This window comes from Colossoma macropomum, unplaced genomic scaffold, assembly GCF_904425465.1.
Source record: "Colossoma macropomum unplaced genomic scaffold, Colossoma_macropomum, whole genome shotgun sequence".
In the NCBI taxonomy this organism is placed as follows: Eukaryota; Metazoa; Chordata; class Actinopteri; order Characiformes; family Serrasalmidae; genus Colossoma; species Colossoma macropomum.
This window is the reverse complement of record NW_023494785.1, coordinates 33,637,132-33,658,769: the sequence shown is the minus strand read 5'-3', so window position 1 is coordinate 33,658,769 and position 21,638 is coordinate 33,637,132. Positions and strand designations below refer to the sequence as shown.

The 21,638-nt window shown below is 40.6% G+C and overlaps 1 protein-coding gene across 5 annotated transcripts; it reads left to right on the top strand.

Annotated features, from left to right (window-relative positions):
- The first annotated feature begins 303 nt into the window (after window positions 1–303).
- LOC118822540 lies at window positions 304–21,203 on the top strand. Of its 5 annotated transcripts, none has more exons than XM_036591673.1 (16): window positions 304–796; window positions 901–909; window positions 2,119–2,324; window positions 3,459–3,528; window positions 7,125–8,433; window positions 8,555–8,689; window positions 12,935–13,064; window positions 13,881–14,009; window positions 14,267–14,371; window positions 15,355–15,518; window positions 15,959–16,109; window positions 17,407–18,228; window positions 18,886–18,977; window positions 19,561–19,687; window positions 19,792–19,898; window positions 20,667–21,203. In XM_036591673.1, the coding sequence occupies exons 3-16, from the start codon at window positions 2,132–2,134 to the stop codon at window positions 20,871–20,873; spliced, it is 3,741 nt and encodes a 1,246-aa protein (XP_036447566.1). In that variant the 5' UTR covers window positions 304–796; window positions 901–909; window positions 2,119–2,131; the 3' UTR covers window positions 20,874–21,203. The 5 variants fall into 5 exon arrangements, with proteins under 5 accessions (XP_036447566.1, XP_036447558.1, XP_036447574.1 ...); XM_036591665.1 differs by having other exon boundaries at window positions 901–1,278; XM_036591681.1 differs by lacking the exon at window positions 901–909 and having other exon boundaries at window positions 304–721.
- Window positions 21,204–21,638: the final 435 nt, after the last annotated feature.

The following is a 21,638-nucleotide window of genomic DNA, read 5'->3' as shown; positions in this document are numbered from 1 at the left end:
CATCTACCGTTACGGTAGAGTCTGTTGTTTTTAAGAAAATTGTGACTAGATGAAATGTTGATTGAATGTATTTTCTTGGCTGTGGAGCCATTTTGAAATTATTTTAATTGGTTGATGAGCTTATATTTTAACTGTCCCTTTTTTCCTTTTTATGTTTATTAATAGATTGATTGCACCAGAAAAGGTGAAAATAAATCCTTCAAAACCATTTACCTGATGACTCACTGATTTCATTTACGACTGTTTTGGTAAACAAAGACCCCGATTGGTTGCTATGGCACGTGTTGTGCAGTGATTGGTGAGTGAGTCAGGGGTATGTGAGTTATGTTTGTGAGGATAGATGGAATATCTGGGGGCGACTTTTACAAGGCCTTGGGGAGAAGGCTGTATTAGCCATCTGTCGTATGACGGATAGATAAAAACAGATGCTTAAAAGAGGCGAATAAGAAAGTAAAATAGTGAAAAGGCTGTCATTTTTATTAATGTTTTGAAATTATTTTGAGCACTTGGCAACTAGGAGCTCAGTTGGCCACTCAGGTCGTCTGACACACATATTCCTGGTTGGCCAGGAGCCAGTGGGATTAGGTTCCATCAAGAGAGCGTGGGTGCATGTGTGGGCTTCTTGCTTGTACCGGCTAAAGCGCAATCAGATGCACTGTTAAGAGCTGGAGTGAATGAACCACGAGAAGAGCAGAGGTTCTGTTTTGTCTTCCAAGTTTGCGTAAGCTGAGAAGAACCACCATCTTAACAGTTGACGTTGCGAGGCTGGACTGAACTTATTGGCTGTTTTCCTCTGGTTTGTCCGTAGTATATGTAACCAACTTTTATAACCATAATTTTGTCTGCAGTTTTTATGGGTGGGTTATGTCTGCTTATGTTGTGTGTTTTTATGTGTTTCAGGTGAGAGAGGTCAGAATATGTGTGAGACTAAATAGTGTAGAGCATGAGGAATAGTGCTATGCTATCTGTAGAACAAAATGTCCACTCTAATATGCCTTGTCTGGTCTAACTGCATGTAACCATCATTTGACAAAAGAGTGGACAGTGAGTGGATACAGTGAGTGTTTGAAAACTCCAGCAGCACTGCTGTGTCTGATCTACTCATACCAGCACAACACACACTAAAACCACCACGTCAGTATCACCGCAGTGCTAATGATGATACACCACCTGCTCTGTGGGGGTCCTGACCATTGAAGAACAGGGTAAAAACAAAGTATGCAGAGAAACAGATGGACTATAGCCCGTAACTGTAGGAGTACAAACTGCACCTATATGGTAAGTGGAATATGATAAAATGGACAATGAATTTAGAAACAAGGTGGTTTTAATGGTATAGCTGATCAGTGTATGTACAAATGAGCACATGCATATTCTTTTGACTTTTACAGAATTTAAACATGCCAGTTGTCCTGTTCATTGTGTGCAAAGGAAATGGTCTAACTTTAGGAAAAAGTTTTTTTGCCTTCTCCTGTAAAATTCTGAGGTTTTGCATTTGCAATGTCTTTAAGTTGGACCGTCTGTCATGTCTTAGGGCTTTAGAGAAATGTCTCTTTAGAGAGTGTCTCTTTAAGAGCAGACAGAGTGCATTGAAGAAGTGAAGGCATAGTTATGGTGCATTGCCCTGATGGAAAAATGGCAGAGGAGGAGAAGGACGAGGGTTACAGGGGGCGAAAGAGAAAGCTGAACGGAAAGGGGAGAGCAGACTAGAAGAAAGGATAAAAAAAAAGAGAGAGTGGGAGTGAGACAGCTGACTGGACCTGGCAAGAGAGGGACAGGGGAGTGTATGTGTTAGGAAAAGAAAGAGTGACTAAAACAGCTGAGGGATTAGAGAGGCATGCAGTGCTGCGTATGCCAAAACCTCTTGGTGCTATTAATACACGCCTGCCCGCGTCGCCCCCACCACTGACCCCCTCATTCACACACAGCTCTGTGTGGAGGAGACACAATGTGAAGAAGTGAATGAGAGAGAGCGCAGTCCATTTGTCATCGTCAACATTCCATGCTAATGGCTCACTATGTTGTTAACTGAGTGGAAATTTGTATGACTCACTAATTGACGTTTCCTATTTTACCTTTGTATCTCTCCATCTCATGGTCTGGCTGTCTTTTTATCAGTTAGAGCAGAGGAATGGCCATACCCACCATGTTCCACTCGAGCAGCAGTATTGAGGCCTCAGCCATGGCCTACCTTGCTGAGGACACGTCCAACTCAGTCACAGATATGGGTCATGACCCCATGATCCAGACAGAAACCGCGACTCTAATGCAGGAGACCGGCACAGAGGAGACTGGCATAACAGCTGTTGCTGCCCAGACAGAGGGTAAGAACATCATAACAATAATTTGGTCTTCTTGCAGCAGTGATGTGATTGTTCTGAGTGAGCTTTGCATAAATAGTAACACCATGGAGAACAGGAGGCTCTTGGCATTTGAGAGAAGGAAAATAAATCACATATATGACAAGATGTGTCAGAGAAGGATGAGTGTGAGTTTACCATTAACTTCACTGTCTGGTGGTTTTCCTCTTTGAGTCTTGGTTTTTGTCTCTGTTTCTTCCTTATGCACTAGTTTTTCCTGCCAGTATATTGCTTAGCTTGCTCATACTTTTTGGCGGTGCTTATTATACAAATCCCAATTCCAAAAAATGGGACAGTATGTAAAATAATACTAATAAAAAATACACAAGTTATTATTTTTGAACTGTATTACATTGAAAACAGTAAGAATTGGCCTGCCATGTTGAAAGAAGCATGGATGTCTCTGAAAAAGACACTCTGTAGAAGGCAGCATACATTGCTCCAAAATGTGTATAAATGGTGCCTATTCTGTGCAAGTTACCCATGCCATGTGTACTAATACACCACTATAACACATCTTCGCTTTTGACCTTTATGCTGGTAACAATCTAGAAGGTCCTTTTCTTCTTTGGTACAGAGAATATACCATTTATTATTTTCTATAAATTGAAAAGTTAACTTGTCAGACCCCAGTACACGTTTACACTGCATCAGCCAAATTTCAGATGAGCTTGAGAAGTCGGCTACATTTCTGGACGTTGCTAACATATGGCTTCCACTGTGCGCAGTACAATCTTAATTTGCATCTGTGGATGCAGGGACTGTGTTTATTGATAAGTCTTTCAAGGTAATCCCAAACTCATGTGGTCATATCCAGTGGCGAATCTCAAGCATGACTGCATAACCTGTTTTAAGATGCTTCTGAACATTGTAAAATGTTCCTAGTCTTAAATTGCTACTGCCTCAACTTTTTTGGAACATGTTGCAGGCTAGAGACAATGAAGTTAATGAGATAAAACATTTAAATATCTTGTCTTTGTATTCTTTTGTTTAAATACAGGTTAAATGGATTTACAAATCACTTCTTTCTGTTTTTGTTTCCATTTCACATACTTTCCCAACTTTTTTTTTTTGATGTTTGTATTTTGTCTGTTTCAGGTGGGCGGTGGCAAGAATTTAGCCCATCCCTTGTGGAACACAACTTGTTTCAATCTCAATTCAGAAGCAGGTATACTCATACATTCATAAGGGTGTTTCCAAAATAGTGAGACTGCACTGCTATTTAAAGGGGAACTTTACCGATTTTGCAAAATGACTTAATCATTCAATGGTTTAGATGTAAACAAAATCATTCAGAGTCATTCAGTGTGAAACTTTCCAGAGAAATTCAGTCAGAATTGTTCACCATTATAGCACTAGGAACCAGACGTCCGAAGCATTCCCGTTATTACACAAAATGGTTATAAATGCATTGCTTTGATAGCTGAGACATTGTTTTGTGATAGTTTTATTATAAAGTTTTGGCCTATAACGTATTTTTAATATAAATTATTACTCCAGGATTACTTGTGTGTTTCCTGTCAAAACCGCATTCTCAACTGAGATCAATGCCCGCCAGCTAACGTGCTTTTGTAGTTAGTAGTCTGTGGCTACAGCCATTCAACACGGCTAACACTGGTGTTGTTTCCAATTAAGTTCCCTCAAATTCACGTTCCCTTTGACAAGTCAGGTCCTTGGGCGCGTACATTTACCGAACAGTGAATTTATATTGGGGATCGGGTGAGAACACCTTTCGATCGTTTTTTGAACTTTTTTGCTTTCTGTAGTTCCAGTGTTGCTTGTCGTTTTTTGTTCAGTGAGTGCGCGCGCCCGAGGGCGTGATTTATCAAAGGGAACGTGAATTTGAGGGGGAGCTGAATCAGATACAGTGCCGGCAGCAGCTTTGTTTAGTTCATTTTTACAGTTTTCTTACCTTTTTTAGAAGATGGCAAAGTGTGTGGAGGACTTCGACTAGATCTGTTTCCAAAATGTCGTAGAGCTATATTGATTTGAACCAGAACTCACAAATGACTTGTAGTGGCTTGAAGAAGGGAGAGCAAACGAGGGAGAGAGGGAGGTAGACAGATAGATAGATAGATCGATAGATAGACAGACAGACAGACAGACAGATAATGAAAACCTGCCAGCGCCGAAGCAGAAGAACCCAGGGCGAATGAAAATTGACGGTGTCACAAACAAACTACTTGCTACTCTGCTCACCAATTTATGGGGTAGGACAGCGAGGTGCAACTGTAATCTATCGCAGCTCCTCTGATGAATAACGTTACTCACATAAGCTCTTGAGTTTTGGTCACACCGAGTGACGCAACACCGCCAAACCCAAACAACACAAAAGGCGTGCAGGGAAGAGAGGTACATGCAGGGCGTTGTAAGGAAAAAATAGTACCCCAAAACGTATTTTTTCGAATTTACCACTACTTTACTATTATCAGCGTGACATATAAAACCTTGTAAGACACATACAAGTTCACTGGTCATTTTGGATAGCAGATAAAATGGTGATATTTGTAGTGTAGACATACGGACGTCTGGTTCCTAGTACTATAATGGTGAACAATTTTGACTTGGTAAATTTCTCTAGAAAGGCGCACTTCACACCAAACCACTCCGAATGATTTTGTTTACATCTAAACGGTTGAATGATTAAGTAATTTTGCAAAATCGGTGGAGTTCCCCTTTAACAAACTATTTCTGTTGGTCATTATATTAAAGGTATAATCTGGCCAAAAGTCAAGCTTATAACATTATAAAAAAAAACTGTATACTTAAATCGTCATACACTTGCCTCAAACTAAGGTTTTTTTTGTTCGCCCAATTTATTCTTCATTTAAGTCATTGCCAAGTCCACCCACTAGCTCCTTCTTCCTTTTATCTCGCAATGGTACCAAGAGTGGAGGGCTAGCCATCACATATTTTCAAACTGCTGCTTATGCAATGTCAGTGATTTTTTTTTGGAGGTGAGCACTAACTTCCCAACTATGTATATGCGAGCTGCTTCCGCTGGCAAGCATTTCCACCCAGAGAGCTGAACATAAATAGAAGAAATAGAAGGAGATGAAGCAACTAGAGGAGCACACAGAATGATCAGATTGGGGGGAGAGAAACAAACAGCACAACACTGAACAACAGCATGAAAGAAAACACCAAGAGAGCAGCTCACTGAATGATATAGGGAGAGGAAACACCCAGAGAGCCGCACAAACCCTTAAGACAGTCGCTTCACTTGAGAGCCAAGGCACAGAGTTGTGACATGACAGCAAACAAACTTACTTATGTGGTTTTAGACGCTGTATGATATTATTTTGTCTATTCAAATAAACAAAAGTATGTACAGCGTTCAGGCTTTAAGATGATTTAAGCTGATATTGCTGTCTTTTTAGTGTTATGTTTAGCAAGTTATTTTTGTGCATTTTTAGGTAACAATATGTCAGAAACTACATGCTTTTAAACATCTCACGCTAATGCAGCATGCTTTCAGGCAAGTATTTGATGATATTGGTATGCTGTTTGTGACGTTAATTGGCGGCTGTATAGTGAGGGGAAACAAGTATTCAGACACTTTTGCTTTTGTTAACACACTTCCATTTTAAATTTATGCACACAGTGTCAATGTACCTTTAGAATTAAAGCCAGACTTCAATGTAGTTGAAATGTCTCATGCAAATTGCACCTGCTTTCATTATTGAAAGACCTTGCCACTGCTTGGGAAGATTTTGGGCAACAAGTAGCAATCATGGTGAAGTTGAATGAGATTCCTAAAGTTCTCAGGGACAAGATTACGCATCCCTTAAACATCGCTTTTAATACAACTGGTGTAATACAATTTCACAACATTCTCTATCTACAGAGAGTACAGTAGGCAATTTATTGCCCTCCAGTTATCTTCATTCCTACACCACACGCAAAGCTTTTCTGCTGAAAGAAGAAGCACACAGATGCATATATAAAATTTTCACATGAGCATTTAGACCACAAATATCCAATCTTATCCGCAAAGGTCAGTGGGGCTGCAGGTTTTGATTCCAACAAAAGAGCACACCTGATCAGTTGTTTGAGACCAACTGATTTTACACAGAGATTTAGGTGTGCTCCACTTTGTTTGGAATGAAAACCTGAAGCCACACCAGCAGTTTGCGAATAAGACTGGACACCCCTGATTTAGATCATTTAGAGCTCTTTTGGAACATTGAACTCTTTGGAGCTCTTTGACGGTAATTCAGCTCGACGTTGAGTTGTACGTTTGGAGAAAGAAGGTCTTTGCGTATCATCCCGCAGTTTAGTATGGAGGAGGGCACAACACAATATGGTGCTGTTTCTCTGCCAGTGGTACTGGAGCATTACATGTCACTGAAGGAAACAGTAACAGAGCGATGTGCCAGGAGGTATTAGAGGAAAATTTCCTCAGCCAAGAAACATAATCTGGAGAGGAGATGATGTTTCCACACATACAGCCAAACTACTGGTTTCTAAAAAAGAAGGTGAAGGTGCTTGCATTGGTTAGCTTCTCCTGACTCCCACTGAAAGTTTGTGTGTAAATTTAAAGCAGAAATATGTTCCAGGAGTATATTAAATAACAATAGAGTGTCAGAATACTTGTTTCCCCACACTGTGTACTCCTAGTACTTGTTAGTTACCTTTGCCTTGTATATCCAGTGCAAAATTCACAAAGCAAACATCTTGCATTTCGACACATTTAAATCTGGCTTTAATTCTAAAGGTCTGTTGCCATGTTTAATGGTTTTGTCTCATTACGCTAATGCGAAGCTCATCGGAGACTGTGGCATTACTTATGCATCCGAGAGACACCCACAGTGTGACTCCCTCCCTCAGAATACACAACAAAGAGCACAGAGAGGGAACTGGCGATGGAAGGGAGAGACATAAAGAGGCTGATGGACAAGGACAACAACGCTGGAGGGACAGAATAGTGAAGAAATCACTAAATGGGGAAGAGGAGAAGAGAGCACCTCCTCTGATATTCCCTGAGCAGGAGGACAATCACTCCAGCCCCCACAGTACTGTCAAAGTTTGCTCTAGGCCAGAGTATGAATCTCGGGAACATTGTGCCACTTTAGCCTCAGCTTTTCCTCACCACAGGAGCCAATATTTGGAGTGTCCTTTGTCCAGTGCAGTAGGGCTTTGCCTCCACAGACTTAAAGTGGGCTGCTGTTCAGACATTTACTCTAGTAATGGAGGAGGGTCAGGCTGTGCTGAACTAAATTCTGACCCTGAATCTGTGTACATTTACGCTGAGAGCATCAAGGGCTGTGACTCCATCTGTTGCAGTTTGCTGCGAGAATGTGACTCCGATTGTCTCTATACAGAGGTTCCACAAAGAGAAGATGGCTCTTACAACACAATGGAAAGAAAGAAAGGTGGGGCTTGTAAAATAAAGAAAAGACTGAACTCTTTTAACAGTGACACTGAAGCATTGTGTATGTATACCGAGGACAGCTCATGTTTTGACATGCCAGACTACAGCATAGAAGCCGTTGTAGGATCGGATAATTCCTGTGAATCCTTCAGATGCGACTGTGACTCGGATTCTCCCTCTGCCTATGCAGACTGGGAGAGCAGCTTTGACTCAAACGGAGCTGAGGCTAGCGTGGACTCTCTAGACAGCCTGGCCGAGGCCCAGTGGGGTTCTGTCTCGTCCAGGTTAAGTTCCGGCTCAGATGCTTCTTGCTACACTGCGGATTGTGGCTCGGAATCCTCCTATGGCACTGTGGAACGAAGCAGCAGCTTGGACTCTGAAGGTCCTTTTGCCGCAGGCCAATACGACTCACCTATCAGTTATATTCAAGAAGACTCCTACGATTTGTACAATGCTTGGACTGAGAGCAGTGACGTGGATAAAAACCTTTACCGAAGTCAAACAATGGATGGTGGAACAGGCTTTCCTTGCCTTAAGGATGACTCTGAGTTAACCCTGAATGAACTCCGGGGTGTTGTGACTCACACTGATTGCTGCCGCTTCTCCCTGTTCTTCCGGGAGATGGTGAAAGAGGCTGCACAGGACCGAGATCAGGAAAAGCTAAATGTCAGTGAAGGCTTTCTCTTCCATCCACAAAAGGTATGAAATTAAAACTGATGGAAAAGAATGCTTTATAATATACTGTTTTCCTCCAATGTCATTACTTTCTTTAAGTCTGTTCAGAGAAGTTACTCAGAATGGCACAATGCTTATCTTTTAGTTTTTACAGGCAAAGAACTCGGAATATCGGGAAGGACGGGAATATTCCTTGCTTCGAAACATACAGAATGGCTCATATGGTGATGTGTTCAGCATCCGAGACAAACAAACAGGATTTACGTGTGCTGCGAAAAGGGTAAAATGATTTTACTTTGCAAAACTGTGCTGTTTTTAAACAGACTTTACCAGAATGCAGTGTAGTTACGCATTAATTCTATCTTAAAGTCTTCAGTGGAAGTGAATGCGAGAACATGAAAAATGAAGTAGTAGTGGTAGTAGTGTTAAATTTCGACAGAGACCCTCCACCAGAGGAAGACAGCAACGCTTGGTCTAAAAAGCGTAACTGGGTGAGTGAATGGTAGTAAATGGCGAATGCCTGATAATCTTAAAATCTTTAATCTTTAAACAACTCATGACTCTCAAAGATTTAACTTAGCTAGCCAAAGTGGGCTTATTCATGTCAAATCTGCTTTACTGATAGCAGTTCCATTGTTTTATACTAGAGTAACAAAGTAGCGCATATTTAACTAACTGGCAAGTCAGCAAACATCCAAACGGTGTTCCTTTCTCATTAATTTACTTTAAGAATCTTCAGATGATTTCAGATTCTTCAGATGATTAACGGCATGTTCTTGTTACACAACAGCTTGTAACAGACAATATCAGAGGCAGTAACCCATAAAAATGTCTCTAACAGCGACTCTGAATGGTATTAAGGTTAACTATAGCAGTAACACTCCACTGAAGTGCAAGTATATGCAGGACTAAACAGCTGCAGTTTGTAACCATCAGTATTTCATGTTATCAGTATTTCAGTATATTATGACAGCAGTGATAAGTAATGATCAAAACTAAGTTTTGTGAAGCACTAACATTAATAACTTTGTGCTACCAGAGCTGGTTTAAGGGGAACCTGGCCACTTCCTATTTCTCACGTTATAGCAAAACCATGACTAATGCCATAGTGCGCCCACAAGCAAATCCTAAATGAATGGGGGTAAATGAAGGTAAACGGCTAAAAAACAAAAAGTTAAAATAGTTTCAAAGCATTTTCCCAAACCCTCCTTTAATTTTGGAAAGTAGAAGAACGTATTTCACTAAAAAAGGCAAAAACATTCCTGTGTATTTTTTTATTTTTTTTTATAGCAAACATGTTTTGAGCAGAAGGATGCTACTGCTACTCAATGAGCTGATCAGCTCGCTAACCAGCTGATTGGTTAGCGAGCTGATCAGCTCATTGGCTGAGTCAAGCAGTTTGCGCTCACCAACGTCGTAAATGTACGAGGCACTGTTATAAAGTCTTCATAACTTGAGTTCAAAAATATAACAGCGTTGTTAATGTTTTATGCTCCTGTGTTCAGGAATTGAATGCATTCTTCTTTTTAAAAATGCTGACGCATTAACAAACTGTGTTTGTTGAATGTTTGTACAAAATCCCATCTGCTGAGGTTTCTCTGTTCAGCCATTTTTGAATGCAGCATAGATGTATCTGTCGCTGCCTTACATATCCCAAAATCCTCTCTGTCAGTACCGATGCGGTTTGGAAAAATTATGAGAAGACACTAGCGGACAGCAGAGGAGAGAGACCAGTTTTTGTACAATACTTTTTATTTTAGTTAGAAAAAGTTTGACATGATAGCCTACTTAAAAGACACACATCTGGGTAAAAGATGTTAACGTCAAACGATAACAACTAGAAATTAGCTCTCTGTATCTTGGCAACAATTTGATGCCTTTGAAGCACATCTCAAAAGCGATTCAGTTGCAGGTACCTTCATCACAACACTGTCTAATAAGGCACTGGCTTATGAGACAGCTCCCTTTAGTTTCGGACACAACCATTCTCTGGTGAGAACTGTTGTAAAACTTGGAAGAGCTTCACAGACGTTAAGGTCAGATATGATTAGCTTATAATTTACGAGGTCTGATTTGATTGGCCAAGCTGGGTGTTATGCTTCTCCCCAATGCCAAACAGAAGAGGAGTGCCATCTTTACTTATATTTGAGATGAATGATGCCTCGCTTTGGCAGTTGGTTAAAGTAGCCAGTTGCTGTTGGGAAAGAGCGGAGAAAGAAGCGTCAGGCCAGAGGTTCACATTAGATATAACATTTCTTTAAGAATATAATTTCAAACAACAAATAACCACAAACCCAACACATTTTAATCAGCTACATGCTGTACTGAACACAGTCTGTGACCAAATGGTCGTTGCTTGAGCTTCTAGCCAACGAGGATTAAACTCTGTTGTCATCAAGCTGCCTCTCAGCTTGCGCAATTGGGTGGTGGACAACTGTGCTGCTTCACTCCCACAAGATTGTAATGCAACTGTCTTCGTGATGCGCCGGCTGTGCCGTTGCAAGTCAAACAAAAAAAACTAACTGGCATGCAACTTACCAAGTCAGGCACTGATCGGTCTCTGAACCTCTGATCAGTGAAGTTGAACAAACCTAATCTCTGATTTCACTTTGCGCTGAATTCAACTTTAAACCTGTGGTCACAAACCATGGAAGCGGCAAAGAGAAACAGGGCGAGCTGTGGTGTCTGAAAAATACTAAACAGAGAAGCAACATTATTACTTATTAGTATTCATCTAACCTTCATAATAAATAACTTCAAACTGTAATTTTTGTTGGGGGGGGTATTCATTGTTTTTTGCACTGAGGCCCATAATATCCTAGTTACGCCACCAACAGCAACATAAGTCAGCCTAACGTTACTTAGCGTTACTTACATAAATCATAAAATGACCAAGATATGTCATCAGAGATTAAGGAAACAGACTAAGATGAAATACTGGCTTCTGTGACAACAGTGCTATGGCCAGTATGTTCTCCTTTCAAATTTCTGTTGCCGGAGCGTAAAGATCCTGCCCACTGCCCATTTTCCAGTGCCATTTTGACACCCCGGGTTGCCAGATACGAAACGCACTGGCAGGCAAACATGGCATGCAGCAGCCATGGAAGCAAGCAAACGAACTGGATTCTGACCTAAAAAGCCTCTGCATCCTTCTAAAAAGCTCCATGACCAGAGACATAGTAAATATTGGCAATGCATTTGAAAGATGGAGACAGCTTAGACTTAAAGACGGATGCAGAGTTCGCAAATTTTCTCCTGAACAGGTAATCACATTCATACTCGGTGGTCCGTATGCAGGTGGGTTATCAAGGCAGACGAAGCTGAAGTTAGCTTCATATTTGCCAGCTTCTTGCTCGAATTTTCCCATTGCACCTTAAAAGTTGCAGCAGTTACATACTGGCACCTGAAGTGCTAGAATGTCAGTGCTGCATCATTTAAGGTGGAATGGGAAAATTCAGACAACTCTTTCCAATATTTTGAATTTGGACTGCAGTACCCATTTTAAACGCCTGCTGTCAGTAGCACATATTACTCCTAGAAAATATTAAATATTCAGATTTGTTGTGCAACATGGAGAAACTTAATGACTGTCAAATAATTCAGTCAAGTGAGTCCAACAACTTGGTAATTACAAATCATGTCATAGATTGGAGTGTTTTCCAATATTTTTCTTTTGTTAACAGAGCAATAATTATAAATACAGCTTTTTCTAAAACATCTAACTGATCACTGTGATATGCTAAAAGGCCTACTGTGGCTCATAAATCTTAATTGTAATAGAATAAACGCTAAGTGCGTTTTCCCCGCTGATCTTTACCTGCGTCTTTACTGTAATGTATTTTGACGGCCCTTTAGCTCTCGCGGAGGTCACTGCAGCCCGGAGAAAGCAACGTTTCCCGCGGTTTTCAAAAGGCAAACATTTCCGGCCCTTATGAACTTGTAACTGCGCGTCTTGGGTGTAAGCAACGATAATTTGCAAGTAGCAACATTTGCATGCGCCGTTCGAAGAAAGGAATCCGAATATGCGAATATGAAACCAACTTCATCGCAGTACATAACGTCGGTAGATCGCAGCTTGTAAGCTTTTTGTTATGGGACTAAGTTAGTTAGGTTACAAAGGCTAACCGTTGGTTAACGTTTGGAGGCTGTAGCTTAAGGCTTCACTCAAAAGAAGCAACATGACGTTCAAAAAAGTTAGCCGTAGCCTACCTTAGCACTCATGTAGCTAAATATCCTAGTTGGGACAGTGGTGTACACTAGATTTAGGATGGTTTAGTCTCTGTTACATTCCTTTATCAATGGCTCCGGCTTTCTGTTAAAATTGAGTGGAGTCGAGTCCAGAAAACCCGGATAAGTTGTGCTCTTGCGCCCTCATGCGTACAATTCAAAAACGGTTCTCAAGTTGATTAAAAAAAAAAAACTCGCTAAAATTAAAGTAACTTTTTAATCGAAAACACTGGTCAAACATTAGTTTATTTGGTCGGTTACCGTTTAATTCTAACACTGTACAATCTACCATCTACAGATTCCCCTGTGCAGTTTTAGCTGGGAGGAGGTGGGGACATGGAGCAGACTGGACTCCCCACATGTGCTCCAGCTATACGGGGCAGTGAGAGAGGGGCTCAATGTCGTCCTCTTCATGGACCTTAAAACAGGTGAATTCTGGTTGCTGTGAAAACACATTCATCAGCTTTATTTGAGACCCTACCTTGGCTCTACCTTGCTGGTGCTCATCATTTGCCATGCACAGTTTGTGTCAGCCATTCTCCAGCCCATCAACAATGACCAGTTTCTGACCACGCAGCTGCTCTTGGCTGGATGTGATGTTGGCATGTGTATATTTGCACCAGCACCACACACACTACTGTGCCACTACCATGTCACTGTCACTGCTGTGATCCACAACCCAGATAACATCTGGTCAGTTGTGGTCCTGTAGCCAAAATCTGACCATTGATGGATGCGTTGGAAGCTGACAAATTGTGCTTATTATTTATTATTAAGTGCCTGGTAACCATATGGATAGAATATTCTGGAGAAATGCTATCTTCTCTTTGGGTCTTCAGGGTTCTTTATGGCCTGTTCATGATTCCTCTGATTGTATCCATCCATCTTGTAATTGGTCATTCTTTTCCTCTTTTATCATCAGCTATTCCCAAGCATAATAGTCTAATTAACTGGTTTTCTAATTAACTAGTTCTTCTCAAAATATCCAAAATAAAAAGGTGAGGTGTCCATATAGTGGACCTGTAAGATAAAGACCTGTAAGATTAGCAGCATACATTCACCAGCCACTTTATGTGGCTGGTGAATGTATGCTGCTAATAAACATATTTAAATTAATCACTGTTACCTACAAAGTTAAAGTTATCAGTGTTACCTACAAGATATTAAGGGTAAAGCCAGCAGATGTACACCCATCTGTAATATTTCAGTCTCTCTCTCTCCCTCATTCTCTGTCGTTCTCTTAGGTTCACTAGCCCAGTTACTAAAAGCAAGAGGTAGCCTTCCTGAAGACATGGCTCTTTATTACCACAGTCAGGTGCTACAGGCTCTCGAACACCTACACAGCAGACAAGTCATACACCTGGATATTAAAGGTGAGCAAGAAGGTCTTTTTTCTGTGATTTACTAATAAGCAGAAGTTTGCACAGTATTCTAACTATATTACACCATGTCTTTATTAAGTTTGTTTGCAAATCAACAGTGATGAAACAGCACCCACATATGGTACAGAATGAGTACTGCACATTAGTAGCAGTGATGAGGACAAACTTTTATGAGTGTCCATTTTTTCTCCATCTTCCACTGTAAGCTCAATAAACATTTGTTTGTATATATGTGTGTGTGCTTGCAGTGGATAATGTTTTGCTTTCAAAGGACCGGAGGGAGTGTTTCCTGTGTGATTTTGGGTTGTCTGAGATGTTGGACAAAACTGGATGCAGCACCAAGACATTCAGAGGTAAGATTTCCACAAACATGTGTGCACTGTTCCAATGAGATTTGTTGAGTGGCACATGCACACCCATATAGATGCATCCTAGACCCTGACTGTTTTGGCTCTTGGGTATTTTCTTCCGGAATAATTGAGCAAGTGAGGTGTAAATTTAATGTGACTAACTTAGGACTGTACAATAAATCGTATTTTAATCGTTATTGGGATATGAGTCTCTGCGATAAACACATTGCTAGAGGTGTGATGACAGGACATATCAAATTATTTCACACATGCAGCACCAGAGAGACATCACAAACCATTCGAAGCCTAATGAGTACTTGACATACCGTATTAAAGGGGCACTCTGGCCAAAATGGAACATTTAATAATCACTACATGTAATGTAAACTTTGGTGCAGTTCAGAGTGGACATTTTTCTAATTTCCAATTTAAAGACCAGGAAAACCCCCCTCTGATGACATGCCTTGTAGGTAGAAGTAGCTTTTAAAAAAAAACTACAAGTTCTTTGGTTCTTCATCTCAGTGGTAATGACAGTAGTGAACAGTGTTGCTCTGTGCAAGACTTATGATGTAAAAGCTAAGAGACAAGAATTTTTTTAAGCTTTATACAAAACAAATGATGAAATAGAAGTAATTTTGAATGAATGTCTATGGAGAAACATGATTTTTGGCACCTGAAAGGATATAATGGTTATACTGTTTGAGTCAAGTATGCTCAAGCCAAAGTGAGACCCCATCCCATGTGCAAAAACACATGCATCCAAAGAAATAAGTAAGAGATGTGCATATTTGTAGCATTTTTTTACTTTTTTGTATAATTTGTACCCTTTGCATTCAGTTAAGATTTCATGATGATCGGACCAACAGAAAACATCCACAACTACTTGAAAAAAGTCATGTTATTAACTGAATGTTTTTTCCTTCAACTGTAAAGTTATTATTTAAGATACAAGGTTTCGTTCTGATTTGTGTACCTGTGTGTTTTAGGCAATGGTTTGCGTGGAACTGAGAGCCACATGGCTCCTGAGGTGGCGCGGGGAGATCCTCGCTCTGATAAAGCAGACGTGTGGAGCAGCTGTTGCATGCTCCTTCACATGCTCACTGGACATCAGCCCTGGACACGATACTACACTCACCCACTCTGCCTGAAAGTAAGGTGCACGTTACTGTAGATTGTAGTCAGTTCCTCTACAGTTATTTAAAGAAAATACAATCACTGACCACTTTGTTAGAGGCCACAGCTTTGTTGTTGAGATCATATTATATCTCTAATCATCACTGCTCAGTTTCTGAACACAGGACCAGTGTTGGTCAGATATTTTTTGGGTAGTGAACCATTCATAATATAGCAGTGACGCTGATGTGTGTAAACACTCATACACTCGTATCAGTACCGCAAACACTATCATTGCCAAGTCAGTCTCACTGCTGGGTTAAGAATGGTCCAGCACCTAAATAATTTCTGGCCAACAGGTGTCCTATAGTCAGAAACTGACCAGTGAAAAATGACATGAAGGGTGGCTGATAAATTGTATGTAAGATGTAGTTGTCTATGTAGTTATATGTGTTGATATGAATATATGTTGTGCAGATTGTGAGCGAGCCTGCACCTCTGTGGGAGATTCCTCCTGGCTGTGACCCCCTGACCTGTGAGGTCATCAGAGGGGGACTGGTAAAGGAGCCAAAGGAGAGAGACTCTGCAAGAAAACTGCTGGAGAAAGCCACCAAAGCTCTACGAGCAGGTTATTAGCATTCACTGATCACTTAAAGCAGGAAAACCACAACAAATGATGGATATTCCAACAAGACAATGCACAATGCCACACAGTTCATTAATTGAAATTCAAGCTGGAAAGTGGTTTAATACTCCATGAGGTCTTGTGAGTCTGTGCTGAGAAATATCAAATCCAGTTACAAAGTTCTACATGTGAGTGTTTGAGAGCCTTACTCTGTAGTTCGCATTATAATCGCCTACTGAGCTGGCTTTTAATATTACATCATTTACAATGATAACTATATTCTGCACAGACAGCATGTAACACTGTTTTCATTCACTTTCTGTGCATATAGCCAGCAGTAAAATAAAAATGCATAAAAAATTTACAATTTTTGGTTCCCTGGCTGCTTGTTTCCATCAGCCTGACTTGTAGCAACAAAATGCTTTACATAATAATCATCTCCTGCCAAAAATGCTGTTGCAAAAACTATTGCAAAAAACTATTGTTTATTTAAAAAAAAAGTGTTTAACATGTTTCCATCTTTAATTTCCAGTGTGTCGTAACATTCGGCCTCCCTGACTTACCCATAACCTACTGAGGGACACTACATTTATGTATGGATGTATTATTGCCCTCATCCTAATTCATAAAATATTATTGACAATTTCTGTTTACATAGCCTACATAGAAAAAAAAATTAAGCATTAAAACCTTTTTGCAGAAAAACCTTTACATAACTAATAACCAGTGTTAACAATTTGTGGTTCTACATGTTTGTTTGGTTGGAAAATATTGCCACACTGGCCCTTTTTCTAGACAAGCTAGTCCATTTTACTCTCTACCAAACAGCAAACCTCATGTATCTCAGTTTTTGTTTCATTTGTATGTTCCCCAGTATTCTAGTTATTCTGACATAGTGTTTTACTAAATTAATCATAGCAGCAGCAGCCATTAAACTTGACACAAATGTCTGTGAAATGAAGGTGATCGTTGGTTTGTGGTTTTTGTTCTATTTCTGTACTTTTAACAACAGCAGTGTTAAAATACAGTATATGTGTGGTTCATTTACATGCATTTAACTTTTATTTAAAGAAAAATGATGTTGACCATTAAATTTCACAGTACTTTGGCAGTGAATATATTTTTTTAAAGTGAGTAATTAAACGCTCACTGCCCAGATGAATAGCTTTTTAAATCTAACATGTATGTGAGCAATTGTTCCAACGTAAGTTGAGTGGATGAAAATGTATAACTAATACTGTCTGCTGCTACAATTAGCTAATAGACTTTTACATGTTTCTCTTTGGCTGTCCGTGTGTAGTGGGTGGGTTCTCTGATCCGGTGTTATCTCACCGCTCTCACACACTTGAGCTTCAGAACTGCCCACCAGTGAGCTTGCAGGAGATCCCTCCTCTCATCGCCCAAGCAACCCAGGAGACTCTGCCCCCTGTTTCTGCAATAGCAGCCCCAACGTCCACCAGTCAGCAGGACTTCTCTGCTCCTAGAATCCAGTGGGTTAGCACATGGAGAGAGAGAGCAGAAGAGGAGGACAAGACGGACTCAGAAGAAAGGGAATCTGATGAGGAGAGTGAGTGGGACCATGGGGGATGGATGGAGGAGCTGAAAAGAGATAAGATGAGAGTGTGGATGGAGAGGTACTGGGGAACAGAGCAATATTCATCCATAAGAAGAAACAAAAAACAAACACTTTTAGAAGATGAGAGAGAACCCCGACAAGAAAGAGGAGATGAGGACGACATTTACACAGAGCTGGAAAAAGTGTCAGATGAGCAGGAAGACCACGAATCAGGTGGAGGCCCAGGTGAGGCTGATTCAGAAGAGATGGATGATACTGATGCAGCGGCAGACTGTGTCCTGGATGAAGAGAGTCCCTATGAGGGAGAGACAAGAAGCCCAGTGGATGAAGCTGAAGGAGAGAGTGAAGTAGATGATGCTGAAGAGGAGGTAGAGAGTGATTTGGACAGTTTGAGAGAGCTGGGCAGCGATTGGGCAGAGGAAGAGTGGGAGCCGTTCCACCGCCTGCAGATCCTCTATGGGACGAAAGCACAAAATAAACCGTACCTGAAGAGCGAGGATGACCACTCTGACACAGAGGAAGAATCTGAAGCATCGACAACTGCAAGTGAGTGTGTATTTATGATATTTTAAGCTGCCTTGTCATTGTTCTGAGGTTAAAGGTGAATTCTACATAATGAAATCGTTCTAAAGAAAGAAAGTTAGTGTCATTAGTAAACTATTTTCTTTACTAAACCCTTTTTTAGAATTGTACAGTTTGTTTACAAGTTGTGTAGCGGTTCATGTGGCCTAAACATCTGTAACAGTCCTTTCAATTGTACACGGACTCAAGGTACATCTTTGTCTGACAACAAATGCAGCAAGAGACTGATCCCATGGTACCCGTCCGCCAGTCACGAAATCCAATCACCGAAGACGCGTTCAAGACATATAGAAATGCCAAGTGTGAACAGCTACACGTCCTGAAGTCCCCTTATGATCAGATCACTCAAGACGGATGTTAATACCAAGTGTGAACAGGGCCTGAATCATCTCACTGAGTGAAAGCGCTAAGCTGCCTCAGAGACCATCTGAGACTGTTTCACTCAGAAATATGTTGCTATACAGAAGGAAAAAGATTTGATTTTAAAAATGCTCTAAAAATCAAAATGCTTTAACGTATAGGTTTGTTAGAGCACCTTGAGTTGCTATAGTAATGTTTAGTCTGTGTGCTGTGTTCATAAATTCAAAAGTATTGATGCCCCCCTTCTCTCTCTCTTTGCAGGTGGAAAGATGACCTTACATGAACAAAACTCAAAATTAACTCTCACCTGTCACCGCAGCACCTGTGCTTCTGAACCAGATCTAACTGACAAGGTACATATACACTATACGGCCAAAAGTATGTGGACACCCCTCCTAATCATTGAGTTCAAGTGTTTCAGCCACACCCATTGCTAACAGGTGTATACAATCAAGCACTTGGCCAATCAGTCTTCATATACAAAGGTTGGCAGTGGCACTGTCAGAGGATGGCGACCTCTTTTGTGAAATGGAAGCATCTAGGAGCGAGAAAAGCTCAGCCACAAAGTGGTAGACCTCCAAACAGAGCGGGGACGTCAGGTGCTGAACCGCAATTGCTTTGCTTCCTATAGAGTTCCAAACTGCCTCTGGAAGCAACATGCCTGAGCAGCTTCACACAAGCCAAATATCACTATGTTCAGTGCCAAGCATCGGCTGAAGTACTGTAAAGCATGCCGGCGCTGTGTGGGGGGTGGGCATCAACTCCATATTGATACCCATGGTTCTGGAATGGGATGTCCAGCAGGCTCATATAGGTGTAGTGGTCAGGTGTCCACATACGTTTGGTCACATAGTGTAACACAAGCAAACTCAAGTATTGTATCATCCCTTATAATTAATCAACATATTAACTCATACTCTTCTTTATGCTTTACAGAATTCAGATTGGTCAGATGATCTGAGCTCTGGGGTGTTCTCTTCTTATAGTAGCCTTACAGATGGACAGAGCTTCAACGTAGACTGGTCAGTGTCCACACATCAGCCGCCTTCTTGCTGCTTTGAAGGTAATTTCACTGACGATTCCTACACTGTGTATGTGTCTACATTTAGGATGTGTTTGTAGATTGCTATGCTTACTGAAACTTCACACACTTATGTTTGTGTGAAGGTCTTGGTGTGGATATCTGGGTGGAGGATGTGAGTGGGGAGACTCTTAGGATCAGAGAGAGGCTGAAGGTGAAGCTGGGACATGTTGCTGTAGGAATAAGTGCACAGGTGAGAAGCTGGCAGTGTCTCACATTATCATAGGTAGTCTGATAGGTTGACCTCACTTTTAAACATCTTTAAGTCTTGAACATTAGATAGGTGGAGGGCTCTGCTTAAAGGGGAATTCCACCAAATGTTTTAAGATTTATACAAAATTCACTCATTAAGATCTAAGATAAGTGGTCTGATATGAAATGCACCTTTCTAGAGAAATATACAGTGTGTTGATAGGAACCAGATTGCCGAAGACTTTAATGCCTCTAAACACTGCCGCATGGAAAGCTATTATATGAAATGGTTACGAATACTCTGCCTGATGCCTACATCATTATTTTCTGATAGTTTTGCGTATTTTCATTTCATTTCATTTCATTACTATTATCAACATTACATATACAAACTCAGAGTACATGTATGAGTGTTATAATAAACATCTAGCAAAATTTGAATGGGAAAAGTGGGATAACACTGCTCAAAAACCAGCCGAATTCACTGATCTGAAGAGAGGACTGACTATTCAGGCACGACCTAATATTACGAAGAGCATGGTTAATTTTACGTTCAGTCGCATGTGCCTTTATACTGTGTTTAGTATAACCAACACTTGCCTTGTGGCAGAGCCAGAGCAGAAATATATTGTTATAAATAGAGATGTTAACCCAATTAAAAAGTAATCACAGATTTAGGCTTTAAACTTCCCTGGCTGAGATAACCAGGAAGTGCATGACTACTACTAAATCGCTGTTTGTCTTACGTATGTGTTGTCTTGAATCAAAGATCTCCATGAGGACCTTCAGCCTGGCCACCCTGGATGGGAAGCTGGTTTCCCCAGACACAGAGCTTTTGGAGTCGGGCATGTGGCTGCAGTGCGTCCCTGCTCCAGATGGCAGCACCAACTGGGATTGGAGAGTCAGAGACGGAAAACTGGAGAAGCAAGAACACGATGAAGGCGCATCAGACACCTGCTCCACGCTAGCAGCATAAACCTACACACGGACACATCTTCACTGACACAACATTCCCTTCTTTCTTTAACTTCCATCCACTTATACTTGTTTACTGAATTGTGAAACAATGTGATGTCTCTTCATTAAAATGATTTCTGCTTAACCTTTAACTTAGGTACATTTCTCACTTACAAAATCACAGCCACCAACTAGTGAGGCATCAGAGCAAAGAAGCTTCTTGGTAGGTTCTCCCAGTTTAAATGAGATGGTGGCTTTGTTTATATAGCTGTTGCCATAAAAATAGTCCTGTGCAGATTTTGGTAGAGGAAAGGTGCTGTGAAAAGAAGCTGTCCTTCCACATCATGAGGAAAAAAACAGTACCCCAAAGTAATTAGATAATTTTAAAGGGTCCATATCAGCCTTTCTCTCACTTTTCTAAAATGAATGAGTTTAAAGGAAAATGTAAATGTTGTTAAAGTTTGAAAACATACTGTTCACTGTCCAGTCCAAATATGGAAACTAAGCTGCAAAAATAGCCTGTTTTAAATTCATTGTTTCTGTGATATCTACCTATTCAGCCTACAGCAATGTAGCCCTGTCTATTTATATTATATATAAAATTCCAAAGAGTGTTTCCACTCTGCTTTTTTAATGATACAAATGTTATAAGTTGACCTTGAAGGAAAAGATAAAAAGATCAAATACAATAAAATGTAGGATATGGGCTCTTTAAAAACAGAAGTTTTCCTATAACTGGCCTACTTTGTCTCACCTTTTACCTTATGATACAGTAGGGTTAAAG

Excerpts from the sequence above, each read along its gene's own strand:
- LOC118822540 (XM_036591681.1), top strand. The coding sequence starts at position 2,132 with ATGGCCATACCCACCATGTTCCACTCGAGCAGCAGTATTGAGGCCTCA. Across the intron at positions 13,065-13,880 it reads CTTCATGGACCTTAAAACAG|GTTCACTAGCCCAGTTACTA; the intron begins GTGAATTCTGGT and ends TCGTTCTCTTAG. Across the intron at positions 16,110-17,406 it reads CACCAAAGCTCTACGAGCAG|TGGGTGGGTTCTCTGATCCG; the intron begins GTTATTAGCATT and ends GTCCGTGTGTAG.